Source organism: Bactrocera tryoni, chromosome 2 (genome assembly GCF_016617805.1).
Source record: "Bactrocera tryoni isolate S06 chromosome 2, CSIRO_BtryS06_freeze2, whole genome shotgun sequence".
NCBI lineage: Eukaryota > Metazoa > Arthropoda > Insecta > Diptera > Tephritidae > Bactrocera > Bactrocera tryoni.
This window is the reverse complement of record NC_052500.1, coordinates 73,637,476-73,652,236: the sequence shown is the minus strand read 5'-3', so window position 1 is coordinate 73,652,236 and position 14,761 is coordinate 73,637,476. Positions and strand designations below refer to the sequence as shown.

Sequence of the window (14,761 nt, the reverse complement as noted above, 5' to 3'; positions counted from 1 at the left end):
TACTAATGGAAAATCACAGCAAATTGCGTTGTATAAACTCACCGATCTATCGATATGCTGACTAGCACAAAACTCGACAAATACAGGCCGAACACGCGGAAAAAGCTCATTGTGCGACAGACGAAATCGGTGGAACGCCATTGCACCGTATACGCCCACGCTATCTCCAGCGGCATTAACAGGAAAGTCACCATCAAATCAGCAATGGCCTTTGACATCCAACGGCAAATGGCGATACGGAGCGATGCAATGTGATGCGGTGCGTTGCAAGCGGAGTGTGCGAAGTAGACAGTAGATCAAGCAGTCAGTCAGTTAGTGAGAACAGTGGAACAGGCGAATCATGATAAGAAAGTACAAAGTGTAGTTAGTGAGCTGATGAGATAACGGGCAAGTGGGCGAAAAATGCCGGATATAAAAATTCATGTGTATATTTAGAAATATTTTAAAATATATTCAGACATATGTAACTGTATATAAAATATTTATATCATCTGATCAAATTTGACCCGGACTGACAAAAATCTTTATTATCACCTTAAGGGTTAGCTAATTTTGAGTCATTGCATGGATAACAATGATTAGTTCAATTTTCGATACATTTTTTTAAGCTCCTGCTGGGATTGTCTTCAGTGCCTCCCCGTAGCAGTTTTTGCAATTTCGAAAAGGTAAAAAAATCACAGAAAACCAGAACTGGCGAATATGTTGGCTTCGTGTGTTGACTAAAACGTCAATCACAATCATACTAGAGTGTGACGCCGAATTATGGTTATGAAAAATACCTGAATTTTCTGCTCACAAATCCGGTCATTTATGATGAATTGCTTCCGGTAGACCCAGTAGTATCCCTTATTGACCGTTTGATCGTATGGAACGAGTTCATGGTGAATCACTTCATGTGGTATCCCTTATTGACCATTTGACCGTATGGAGCGAACCCATGGTGAATCACTTCATGGTAATCGGAGAAAATATGAGCACCGCCTTAATTTTTGACCGAGTTCGATGTGAGTTTTTTGGTTTCAGCTCATTTTTGGAGCGTCTATGGCTAGATTGTCCGACAATTTCGAAATCATATGAACAAATCCAGGTCTCGTTATCAGTAATAAAGAGTTTAATTAATGTTGAGCCCTCAGCTACGTTGTCAAACATCTAGTCAAGTCTAGGTATGTCACGCTTCATACCCAAAACATTAAGCATAACATGAAGCAAAACATTAACCAAAACGTTAACCAAAATGTTATGTACTCTGCTGTCTCTCTGATACCATCACGACGATCACTGTTTCTTTAACTTTTTCGTCTTTAATAAAGGTCGACTCGCATCATGTAAGTTTTCGATTACGTCACGAGTTTCACTAAGTACTTTTTGTCACTCAAATACTTGTATTAGTGACAAAGTTGACTCCCTAAAACACTGCTGTAACATTTTCAATCGATGCATTGAAAATATATGAGATCAAACTTCCATGAACATAAAAAAGTACCAAAAATACGCACTCAATTGAAATTGCTAAGTCCGAGTTAAATTTGATCAGCTGTTATATGTTTGCTAAAAAGTTGTTTTATATACCTGTTTATATAGAAATGTTTACAAATGTTTTTTTTTTATTTACCAAATGCATCAACATAATATCAATGCGGGACGGACTGCGCGTACGATTGTGCCAGCGTCGCTTCACGATCAAATACAGCACTGTTGAATTGCCGATCGACGAGAGCACAAGCAGGATGCTGCACAAATATAATAAAAATATTCACAGTAATAACAACAACAACTTTAACAATATTGTTGATTGATCAGCGCTCACCTGTAAACTGTGATGGAGAGTCGATGCCCATCATTGAAGATCATATCCTTCGAGTAGTGCATTGTGCCATTTGTTTCGTTGACCACATTCGACCAATCCGGCATGATGCGATGATCGTAAATCTTTTCATTAACCTCATCTTCGGTTTGCGGCATTTTCATGGCATCAAAGTTTGTCTGCTCGATAAATTGGCGTATATTTGCTAGTTGTGTATGTATGTATGTATGTGTTTATGTGCCTGCTGCATATGTTATATATACATACATATGTATGTCAATAGTTGCTGGAATGTGTTATAACCGCTACGCTGCAAATATATATTTGTACAATTATGTAAATAAGCATTAAGCACTAGACCGCCACCATTTAATATTTATAAATTTAATCAAACGTAAGAATAGACACACACATACATACATACATAAATATGCGTCTGTGTAGTTTATAATGTAGCAGTTCCTTATAGATACATGCTCGTAGTTCATAGGCCTTTGGGTGGGTGTCTGTTTTCGTTGGTTATTATACCGGGTTTTCCAATAGCGATGATATGATTTCTAAGTGTCGTTTCGACCATTTTTAGTATGTCATGATCAACTAATAAATAATAATAACAAGGCAGCAAAAAAGCAGTTTAAGCACGCCCTCTATGAAACTAAAATGAAAAAATGGGAGGAACTACTCAAGGATATTAATAAAAACCTCTGGGGACTCTAAGATTTCCACAAATCCCCCAGTTTACCCTCGATAAGCTGCAACTCAAGGCCAACAAATCAACCGGCCCAGACGGGACCACAGCAGTAAATACAGTATAATTAAAATAGCTGCAGAGCAACCGGCATTACTATTGAATATGTACAACGTCTGTCTCGAAGCCGGAATATTCCCTGAACTCTGGAAAAAGCAACAGCTGGTACTAATCAGTAAGGGAAAAGGAGATCCCAACTTGTCATCAGCATACCGTCCACTATGCATGCTGGATGCAACGAGAACGCTCTGTGAAATACTACTTAAATCAAGACCGAAGCGGCTATCAACGAAGCTGGAAAACTAGACAACACGGCTTTAGATCCGGTAGATCACTATAGGAGTTATAAATTGCATTAGTGCAGTGTACAAAAGAATAGTGTTGCTGGCGACATTAGATGCCCGAAACGCCTTCAACAGCGCTATATGGGTGGATATGATCGACGCTCTCAGCTGTGAAGCGGAGCTACTTAGCAACAGAAAACTGCTGTACCAAACAAGAGGGGGATGACGGCAGATAGCGGTCATTTTCGGAGCAGCACAAGGATCCATTCTAGGTTCAGACTTGTGGAACAACTGCTACGATGCTATACCAAAGTCGAAATGCCAGACGAATCATACTTAATTGGCTACGCGGACGACATTGCAACAGTAATTACAGCAAGAAACACAGAAGAAGCGTGAAGAATCGTGAAGAAAGCTTAATCATTTCTTGATACGGACTCAAGCATGGCTCGATTCACAAAACCCCCAGCTCACTATGGAAAATACAGATATACTACTTCTAGCAAAACAGCACATATACCTGAAAATAAGTATGCAAATGACAAGGCATATTCTTAGGACAAAAAAAGTAGTAACCTACCTAGGCGTAAAACTAGACCCCAGACTAACCTGCTAGGTAAAAATCCAGCACGCCATAGGAAAGGCTAACATGGGAGGCCCCAGCTAAGGGACGAGAAATTCTTAATGTCGACAACAAACAGCGTCCTATTATATGGAGCTGAGATCTGCGCAGACGTGCTTAAAAAGGAAAGGTAGTGGCTAGGATGCACAGCATCGCATCAGCCTACCAAACATGGCAACAAAGATGGGAGAATGAAAGTCGCGGCAGAGGGACGGCCAATAAAAGATCTAGACTTATGGAGAAGCCGTAAATTTGGAAAAGTCAATTTTTACACAACCCAGCTGTTATCCGATCACGGATACTTCAAAAAGTACCTCAACAGAATGAGAAAAGTCAAAGAGCCGTAATGCCTATACAACGACGCGACAGAAGACGACGCTGAACACACATTCTTTGAATGGACATAGGTGCGCAAATGTAAATCGCTCAATGAGAGAAATTGAACGCCACCGTGAAGTAATGCTAATATGGTCCCAGGGTAGGCGGCAGTTCCTTAGAGCGGGTTTGTAGTGACCTGCAAGTGGCACATACCGTTGCTGTGAGGACAGCACTGATGATGCGGAAGGCATTTTCCACCTCTCACCCGCAAAACTACTTAAAACAAAAAATGTCTCTAATTTTTCATTGTATTCAGTAATGTCTACAATTTCATCATGAAAAGATATACTCAAGAACAACGTTTAGAAATTATTCAATTTTATTATCAAAATAATTGTTCTCCAATTGCAACTTTTCGTGTGCTTTTTCCACTTTATGGTCGTAATAATCGTTCACCTAATCTCGCTATTCGTCGAATTGTTGAAAAAAATCGAGTGCTATTCAATCTTGAAGTAATGAAAATACTGCTGCTGTTCAGGCAAGCGTTGCTGAAGACCGCAATTTGTCGATTCCAAGAGGTTCTCAGAAAATTGAGTTGTCTTAAACCACAACCTGGCGGGTCTTGAGAAAGGATTTCTGCTTGCATCCGTACAAAATTGTTCTCACCCAAGAACTTAAGCCATTGGACCACCGTAAACGTCGTGAATTTACTGATTTTGCTAGGAACAATTTGAAAACGGTTACGATTTTTTTTAAATAATCATCACTTCCAATGAGCCTTACTTTCATCTGAGTGGTCCGGTAAATAAGCAAAACTGTCGACTTCGCGCAAAAAACATCCACAAAGCATTCATGAACAACCATTAAATTCATCTAAACTGATAGTTTGAGGTTGGTTTTTGGTCTGGTGAAAACATCGGTCTGTACTTCTTTGGAAATGAAGCTGGTGTCACCGGTTTCAACAAGACGGTGAAACGAATTATTGCGAGAAAAGTTCGAAGATTCAATTATTTCAAGATATTGTCACATTTAATGATCTCCAAGAAGTTGTGATTTAACACCATTAGACTACTTCTTGTGGAGTTGTTAGAAGACGTTGATCTTTAGCAATAAACCAGTCTCTCTGGCCATTTGAATGATGTTATATTCAGAACTTAATTGTGTCGATTGTACTTCACTTGAATAAAAAATATTTTAATTTCTTTAGCAATTATTGTTTTTTTTTTTTTGTTTTTAAGAAATTATTTCACCCTTATTGGAAAACCCAGTATTTATGTACAAAACTGCATACTTTTGTATACATTGTGTTTTTCTTGATGTATATTAGTAAGTATTTAAATGAATTTACGTTTATATTTGCAAACCTGCATGCGTTTGATTTGTTTTACCGCGTAGTAGGTAATATATTTTAAACATTTATTCTCACCGAATTTATTTGAAATCGTATTTTTGGAAAAAAATAAGAGCAAAGGCACCTACGTGTTTTTAAACATCTGCTTAGATATATTTTTAACAGTTGTTTATTGGAATCTAACTTTGACGTAACGAAATTTTGGAATTCTTGTAAGTGACCTGTGCGAAAAAAATAAATTTTGAAAAATTTTTCAATAAATAAAAATACACATTTTATTAAAAATTAATTTCTTGAAATTATAATATTTATTAACAAAATTTTGTGTTATTCAAATACATGTTTACATATGTACATACATGTGTATATATATAATAAAAAGTTTTTCTTAAAAAATTCACATTTTTTTTAATTATTTAATTTCAAAAAAAAATTTATAATGAAATTATAAAGCAAAATTCACTATTTTTTATTGTATAAAATTTTGTTTACAATTAAAAAAATTAAAGTACATATGTATATATACATATGTATATCAATAATTCTTAACAAAAAAATTATTCCAAAAAAATTGAAATTTGTTGTCAAAATTTTGTAATGTAACAAAAAATTAATTAAAATAATAATTAATTTCTCAAAATGGACTTTTTACACAAATTTTGTTCAAAATTTAAAAAAAATTAAAACAAGTTTTTCTTAAAAATTTCAAATACAAATATTTGAAAATTGTTATTAAAAAATAGTAATAACATTATACCGTAAGACGATTTTTAATTTTTTTTTATTAAAATAATATTAAAATATACTAATATTTTTTAACAAACAAGCTTTTCTTATATAATTTTTTCAAAATCTTTTAAAAAAAATGTTAATTACATCATACAGCACAATCGAAATTTTATGAAAAATTTTTGTTATTAAAATAAAAAAAATTCAAATATTAAAAATAAAATTCTTAAAAAATTTATATACGATTGTTTTCAAAATTATTAAAATTAATAATGTTAATTACATTCTACCTTAAACTCGACTTTTTAACTTAGTATTAAAAAAAGGTTAAAATTCTTCAATGTTTTTAACAAAAAAGTCTTAACTACGTGTCAAAATCGACTTTTTTAAATAACTTTTTTGTTTTAAATTAAAATATTTTTATTTAATCAAAAAAAATTTATATTTAATAACTTTAAAAAATTATTTTTGAGTTAAAAAAATTAAAATATTTTAAAAATAAAGTTTTAGTAATAAAAAAATTAACTAATTTAATAAATTTTTTTATTAAAATAATTAATTTTTTTTTTTGAATAAAATAATTTTTAATTAAAATAATTTTTTCTTATAAAACTCTATTACAATTTCCTCAAAAATATTAATTTGAAAAATTGATTTTTTTTTAGTAAAATATTTTTGAAATTTTTAACAAAAAAAATTTTTTTACAAAATTCTAAAACATTTCAATTCACATTATTTAATTAAAAACAAATTATTAATTACATTATACGCGGATATCGCCTTTTTTATTTAAAACTGAAAAAAAATTAAAATACATTAAGAATTTTTAACAAAAATTTAAATGTTATTCAAAATTATGTATTAAATTTTTTTTGATGAACTATACATTTGTACAGATATAATATTATTTGAAATAAAAATTAAGTTAAAAAATCGTATTAAATTTTTCAAAATTATTAAGTTTATTAAACATAAGAAATATTATAATAGCTCAAAATCGAATTTTCTATTTCAATTTAAAAAAGGGTGAAGTCAATAGGATGTTTGAAAATCTTTATATTAGGCATATAGGAGAAGATTTTTAGTATAAAAGCATTATTTCTGAATTCTATTAAGATTTCCTACAAATTGACCCGTAGATAGATAGGTATAAAGTTAAACGCAAGTTCGATAACATTTATATTAGGCACATACTATATGGAGGCTAACAGAAGTATTGACCCGATTTTACCCAATTTTTGCACAAGCGCATGCTGTCATCACAAAAATATTCTCCCAAAATTTCAATACTAAATCTCATAAGTTCTTTGCATAGTTTAATGGGTTACAAAGGTTTCACAGTTAAAAAAAGCTGTTTGTTGTCTTATTTAATTTATAGCATCTGTAGCATATTGTCCTTAACTCTCATGTTGATCCACATATTATAATAGTTTTGAAAAAATTCGCTCTCGAGGTCAGCTATATAGTCAATTACGTGGTAATGGCTGAGTTTTAAATATTTATACCCAGAGCAGGCTATATTAAGTTTGTCACGAAGTTTGTAACACCCAGAAGGAAGCGTCGGAGACCCAATAAAGTATATATAGAAATGATCAGTATGTTGAGCTGAGTCGATTTAGCCATGTCCGCCTGTCTGTCCGTCTGTCTGTATATATACGAACTAGTCTCTCAGTTTTTAAGATATGTTTTTGAAATTTTGCCAACGTCATTTTCTCTTCAGGAAGCTGTTCATTTGTCGGAACGGCCGATATCGGGCCACTATAACATATAGCTGCCATACAAACTGAACGATCGGAATCAAATGCTTGTATGGAAAACTTTCACATTTGACAAGCATTTCACGAAAATTTGGTACATGTTATTTTCTAAGACAACAATATAATCTCCGAAGAAATTTTTCAGATCGGTTAACTAAAGCATATAGCTGCCATACAAACTGAACACATAGTTACTAACAAAAATGCACCTGTGAAGGGTATTTAGCTTCCGTGCCAAAATTTCACAAAATTTCACAAAATCTTTATATTTAGCATAATAAAAGCTCTGAATAAAATATGTCGTTTTTAATTTGAAAAAAAAAAATTGATTATAGACCGTTTTTGCTCGACGAAACTCAAATAAATTATTGAATTTTTTATTTGAAATAAAAATATTGAAAATACGCTCGATGAACCTCTGTAACCCCTTATGCATAATTTACAAAACTCATTCGGCAACCCTACATACCAGCGCTACCTTAAAATTAATTTTTGCCAGCGAATTCCTAAGACAACACCAATACACAGGCGCACATGAATTTTGGTGTGAGAAAACAATGCTGTAAAATCAATATTTTGATTACAAATAAAAATTTCAATATCAATTCGAAAAGGAAATGCCGCGGACATACATATGCACAAACAAAAACATACAAACAATTAAAAATAGCAACCGAACGGCGACTAAGTTATGTGTCTACGTATTGTTTTATAAATATTGATTAGTTTATATAAATAAATTTGCAAATTTCATATTTACTAATGGGCAATATTTGTTGAAATTTTATACTTCGTGGTAGACAATGATCCAGCACATAGCACAGAATTAAAAGTGTTAGTGGTATGTAAGTGTTTAAATATATATGTAGATGCTTAAAATGCTGTATAAGTGTGTGTGCGTTAAAAGCAATAGCAAAAGTGTTGCTGCTGATAAGTGAAAACAGAAAAGTAGTACATACAAGTAGTACTTTTTGAAAACAAAGAAATTCAAATAGTTCATACATATATACATATGTATATCATATTGAATTTTTGAATGTTTTGTAATATTATACTTATTGTCTTATGAGATAATATGAACTTGTGAATTTCAAAGAACTGATTTCTTTTTGCTTATGTCGAGTCTACACACATACGAGTATAAGTTTACTCAAAACTTTAAAGAAATTTTTTTTCAAAACTCTCAGAGTCGGTGAGGAAAATATCTATGAAAGTACTGAACAGATCGACTTGATCAGATTCTGATTCTTCAATACATTTGTCAGATAATCGAAGGAATAAAATTTTTATACTATCGTTGCTACAGAGTAGAATAGTTTTTTTTCACCTAACGGGTGTTTGCATATGTGTGATATTGATATCAACAACCGCGCCGTTAGTTCCGCTTTCTCCAGACTGGATAAAGAAGCGAAGCAAATGGGTCTGGTCGTGAACGAGGGCAAGACGAAATATCTCCTGTCATCAAACAAACAGTCGTCGCACTCACGACTAGGCTCCCATTCTTGGAACCAGCATTAACACCAATAACAACGTCAGCCGCGAAATCCAACGAAGAATATTTCTTGCCAACAGGTGCTACTTTGGACTGAGTAGGTAATTGAGAAGTAATAATAGACCAAACTCTATATGTCCCTCATTATCCTCGTCCTGCTATATGTTACAGAGGCATGGACGATGGCAACATCTGATTAGCCAACGTTACGAGTTTTCTGCGGAAGATTTATGGTTTTTTGACGCGCACTGTTGTAAACTCGGCTGTAACTGCGTAAGCGATGTCTACGCCAATAAAAAATAAGAAGACTGTCTCCCGAGATAGATATCGGGTTTTATAAAGGGTCCACAAACAATAACGACGTGGAGTTAATATGAAATAAAACACTCAAATTTAGTCAAAATAAGTTCTGTTTTTTGTTATGCAGATAATTTTATATCATTTATGATTTGAACAAAATGTCGGACTAATGGCCACCACGACTCCATTTGCATATTTCCAACCGTTTTCGATGACCCGATGCAGCATTTCGACCGAAATTTCGACTATAGTTAGTAAAGAATGTTGTCTTCGAGATACTCGAGCGTTGCTGAAAGATAGGTGTAAAGCTTGGATTTAACATATCCCCAGACAAAATCTAGAGACGTTGAATCGGGCGCTATTGGCGGCCCTTTAACTGGGTCTTTTCTCGCAATTAACGAGTCGCCAAACTCTGTATGCAATGCGTCCATGTTTAGACGTGAAGCGCACCTTCTGGTGTAAAATAGAAATCGTCCGCGTCGATTTCATCAAATCCGGGAAAAAAATACGGTCAACATATTGTTACAACGCTCGCTATGATGGTAATGAAATTATTTCGAAAGAAATAGGGCCCGATGATGCCACCATAAAACAATCCGCACCAAATTGAAAATTGTTGGGATGCATTTGGGTTTTCTGAACCACACAAAGATTTTACTCATCCCAATGGCGAAAATTTTATTTCTTGATGACGCCATTAACTCAGAAATGGGGCTCATCAGAGAATATGATTTTTCTATGGAAATCATGGTTGGAGTCAATTATTTCCAGCGCCCAATCGGCACAGTTACGGCTCTTAAAATGGTCTGTCTGCTTCTTATCTTGTGCCACATATGGATGTAGAGCCAAATTCAACCGAAAAATTCACCATGTTGTCCTCAGAGAGAGACGCAGCTGTACAAAACGACGTTGTACTGACCCATTCGGATTGTCCTCAACACTGGCTCAAACGGCAGTAATATTTCCTTCACTACTGGCTTTCCTATGACGGGAAAGTGACACACTATCGTGGAGATTGTAATTATTTTCAGATTTTGCAATTAAGGGAAGAGCTCATACAGAAGTCACCGAAGAACATGAACTAGCATAATAATCATGGACAATTTTCAAGCGTTGTTCCAAAATGAAACATGATATGATAAAATGCAAACCTTAGTGAAGACGCACAGAAAATTTGACTCAAATATGTAAACAAACATGGTCGTCACGAGCTGTAAAAACCACGTCATCCCTATTGGTAGACACTGTATATAATTATAATTTGAGTTAAACTTGATACACCTTTATTAATCGGACCATTGTCACAACCACAAAACACCATTAAACGAAAACTTTTAAAGTGACACTAAATTGCTATACAAAACTGTAAACTTGTGTATGAGATCGCAGTAGTTAGGAATACAATGAGCGTGGCACCGCCCACCTTTAATTGAAATCCTATACCTCAGATAGTATTGAACCAATTTTAACCAAATTTAATGTGTGACTTAAAAATTCCTAAAACATACTGTGAAATCGCATGACAAACACGTCTAGCTTCCATATGACAAACTGCTAAATTCCACCCAATTGTTTCACTTTACAATATACTAATTAAATATCCATCAAGTTATGATATTAAAACTTTATAACGAGTGATCCAAGTGGAGGTACTTTTTCTATAACATTCTTGTGACAGATCTTACGTGAGTCGGGTCAAGCTGTCATGTTATTTTTGTTCTGTATTGTTTCGCATTTCATCACGGGAAGACTTACGCCTGAACAAAGTTTACGAAAATTCAGCTTCTGTAAAAAATGTGTTTCGCGCGTTCGCTCAACTTATGGCTAACATAATCGGCCTACTGAGCGTACTATTCGCAACACCATCACCGATCTTGAGACCCAGCAATGATTATTATATAATATTCGACCGAACAGACCACGTCCAGCCTACAATAAAAAAATATAGCAGCCATAGCTGACGAAGACTATGAAGAGTCGATTCGGCGCCGGACTGACGTATGGAAAGACTTGGGGCATTTTACGTCGAGATATTAAATAAAAAGTGTACAAAATACAGGTTGTGAAAGAACTGAAGCCGCTCGGCCTTCCCAAAACATCGCTTCGCTCTATGGTTCTCTACATATAAGTTCCAAGAAGATCAGATGTTTTCGAGCAAATTTTGTTTAGAGATGAGGCCCATTTCTGGCTCAATAGCTATGTAAAAAAGTTAAAATTACCACATTCGGCACGAAGAGCAACCGGAAAAGATTCAAGAGCTGCCATTTCTTAAAAAAAAATAAAAAAACACCAACGGTTTGATGTGGTTTGTGAGCCTGTGGAGTTTTCGGTTTATATTTTTTTCAGAAATAATGCCGGTGAGAACGTAACTATCTATGGTAGCCATGATAACCGATTATTTGATGCCTGAAATTGAAGCTCGTGATCTCGGCGACATTCCCACACATCGCATCAATGAATGGATTTCTCGAGAGAACACTTCGGTGAACAGATAAAATCACGTTTTGTGTTGATCGATTGACCACCAAGATCGTGTGATATCATATCTGTGCGGGATTCAGACCTTGGAGCAAAACATTACGCGTGTCATTCGCCATTTACCAGTCGAAATGCTCGAACAACTCATCGAAAATTGGACTCCAGGTATGGACCATCTGAGACGTAGCTGCGGTTAACTTTTGAAAAAGAAAATCTTTAAAAACTAAAATTCAGAGAATGTTCTCTCGAGTGATATTAAAGATTCCCCATTAAATTTGAGGATGCTGTGCTTTTTCTTTAAAAAAGTAGGGAACCTCGAAATGGATCACCCTTTACAAATGATTCATTTAGGGTATTTCATCTTACCGCCAAAAATTGTTACAGTAAACTATATGTATATAAGTTTCCAATGATCAAACATCAAATATATGCCTAGTGCATATGGCTGATTTTTCGCCGAACATATCGATTAAATTGTGAGTTTAAATTTAGTATAAACTTTTGCTACATCTCAAAGTATTAGTATATCTTTGAGCTTTTCATATTGCGAAAGTATAAAATGTTCGCCCCGCCTTACATGTTGATATTAATTTGGAATTTGAAGCAACTCTTAAGCGTAGCCATATAAACTAATCGCTTAAAACCAAGAAAAATATCTTTTTATACTCTTTTGTACTGTAATAAATGCAACTCTGAAGGGTATTATCGTTTTGATGCAACTAAAGTTTTTCTTGTTTTGCTTCAAATTCTTTTATAAAATTGAAATATATTTACTTGCCAACTTTGAGGTTTTCTGTTTTATAATGCTTTAATGAAGCATTTGTGAATAACAATAAAAGAAATTACTACGCAATCAAAATATCACAACCGGATTTGTCATTTGTCACTTTCTAATATTTGCTTTATAAACGATTACTTCTTAAAATAACAATTTTCATTCATTTATGATAATACCACAACATAAAATCCGGCATATTGCAAGCAATAAACTATTTGCGCAAGCAAAACTCACTTTTCTCTCACTCAAACGTCATTGCTTTATCACTTGACGTCTATTATTCAACACTAAAACCAAATTCATAATTGTTAAGTAAATTGAAAAAAATACAAGACACAACTCGAAATGCAAGTGAACACAGCTGACCTTGACCGAAACCGCGCAACGACTATCTAATTGACTGCGAGCATTTAACGAGTTGACGGGGCGTATGAGTAACACACACAATATACACTCTAACACAGGGTGCTACAAATGTGTTGTTTTGCGCTGCTAACGTGTTTATGATATCCTGTAAGCCGTTTTGAGCTTACAAAACGTGTGTGTTTACCGTTTACCATACGCCGCAGCACAGCTCTTGGCGTAGACGAGTGCGCAACTAAATGAGTGAAGGCATAAAAGCAAGCGACAGCCGATAGCGGCAACAACCTGCAGGCAAGACATACGAGAATATATGTATGTACATATGTGCATATAACACAAGCAGCAGCAGCAACAGCAGTAAACACCGTTGCGATCAATTAACAATAATATATAAGAACAAAAACTGCTCTCGGCAGCGCTGAGTCAAAGCTTAAAACGAGTCCTCGACTAAATATTTACGCTGGAAAACAACCGAATGATAATCTATGCCACCGCTGGCTACACTTGTTTACTGTTGTCATTTGTTGTTGTAGTTGTTATATTGCTTTTATTGTGCCTTTTGTGTTGAGTTCAGCATGGCATGCGAGCGTAAGGGCATGTGTATGTGTGTGTGTGTGTGTAGTAGTAGTAGTAGTAGCAGCTAATCAACACACACTTGCCAATTGACTCCATTAGATCGGGAGCTGATTTTCGTACGAAATAGCATCCGCAAGACACAGCACGCGGCACACACATATACACTTGTGTATGTTTATGTTTCTGTTATGTTTCTGTTGCTGTAGGAGCGTTGGCATGATTTGCTGCTGCTTGCTGATAAGCGTGCGCGCACCTCACTTGACCCCAACAAACGCCCGCCCGCGCAATAAAAAATTTTAAAGTAGCAAAAAAACAGCGAAATAAAAAACTAAATAAAAAATACAATTAAAACAGCAACAACAACAATGCATAAACAGGAGCTGTTGGGCTGGCGGTGAGTGAAAAATTAAATAAAAGCATGTGTAAGGAAAAAATTGAACGCTATAAAATTGTTATTGTTAATATTTTGTATGCACAACATACACACACATACTTGTACATATATAAAGATCTTGCGCTTTCTTTTTTTTTTTTGATTACAGCACGTTTGTCTCTGTTTATTTATACAATAATTGCTCAAAGTTCGAATCGGACTCACTGATTTGGTGAATGCTGCTGCGGCTGACAATATATACATACTGACAATAATACTGACATATGTACTACTAAATAAATGCATACATACAAACATCCATACATACAAACATGCATGTATACACTCATATATGTGCATATACATACGCACATTCATCTATTTTGTAAAATTATCGCACTGTCCGAGCGAAAAATAAGTAGATTGATTATTACCAAAAGGAAAGCGCTAAAAATATTGAAAATTTAATCAAGCATTGTTGCTGCAGAAACATGTGAGTATCAAGAAACACAAAAACAATACAAAGTATCAACATTTCTGCCATAAAATTATACTCGTGCCTGAAACATCAGAAGCTGTGGTATGATGCCAAATATTATCAGTAATGGTAAACACGTTCATTGTACCACTGGCCGTTGTGCCTATTGAGCAGTGGCACACTTACGACCTCATACTTGTATATGTATATTCATATATACATTTATGTATATACATATATCATCACAGAGATATTAGTGTTCTGAAGAGTTTAATTCAAGTCTAGATTAAAACAAGAAAGCCGAAGCTAA

The 14,761-nt window shown here is 34.4% G+C and overlaps 1 protein-coding gene across 1 annotated transcript in view; it reads right to left on the bottom strand.

Annotated features, from left to right (window-relative positions):
- Nucleotides 1-13,280, bottom strand: part of LOC120769031 (gonadotropin-releasing hormone receptor) — a 17,752-nt gene extending 4,472 nt beyond the window's left edge. The window contains 4 exon segments of the mRNA XM_040095873.1: nt 43-209; nt 1,613-1,730; nt 1,808-2,114; nt 12,896-13,280. Coding sequence (XP_039951807.1) covers nt 43-209; nt 1,613-1,730; nt 1,808-1,968 — 446 coding nt within the window. The 5' untranslated portion in view covers nt 1,969-2,114; nt 12,896-13,280.
- Between the last annotated feature and the right edge of the window lie 1,481 nt (nt 13,281-14,761).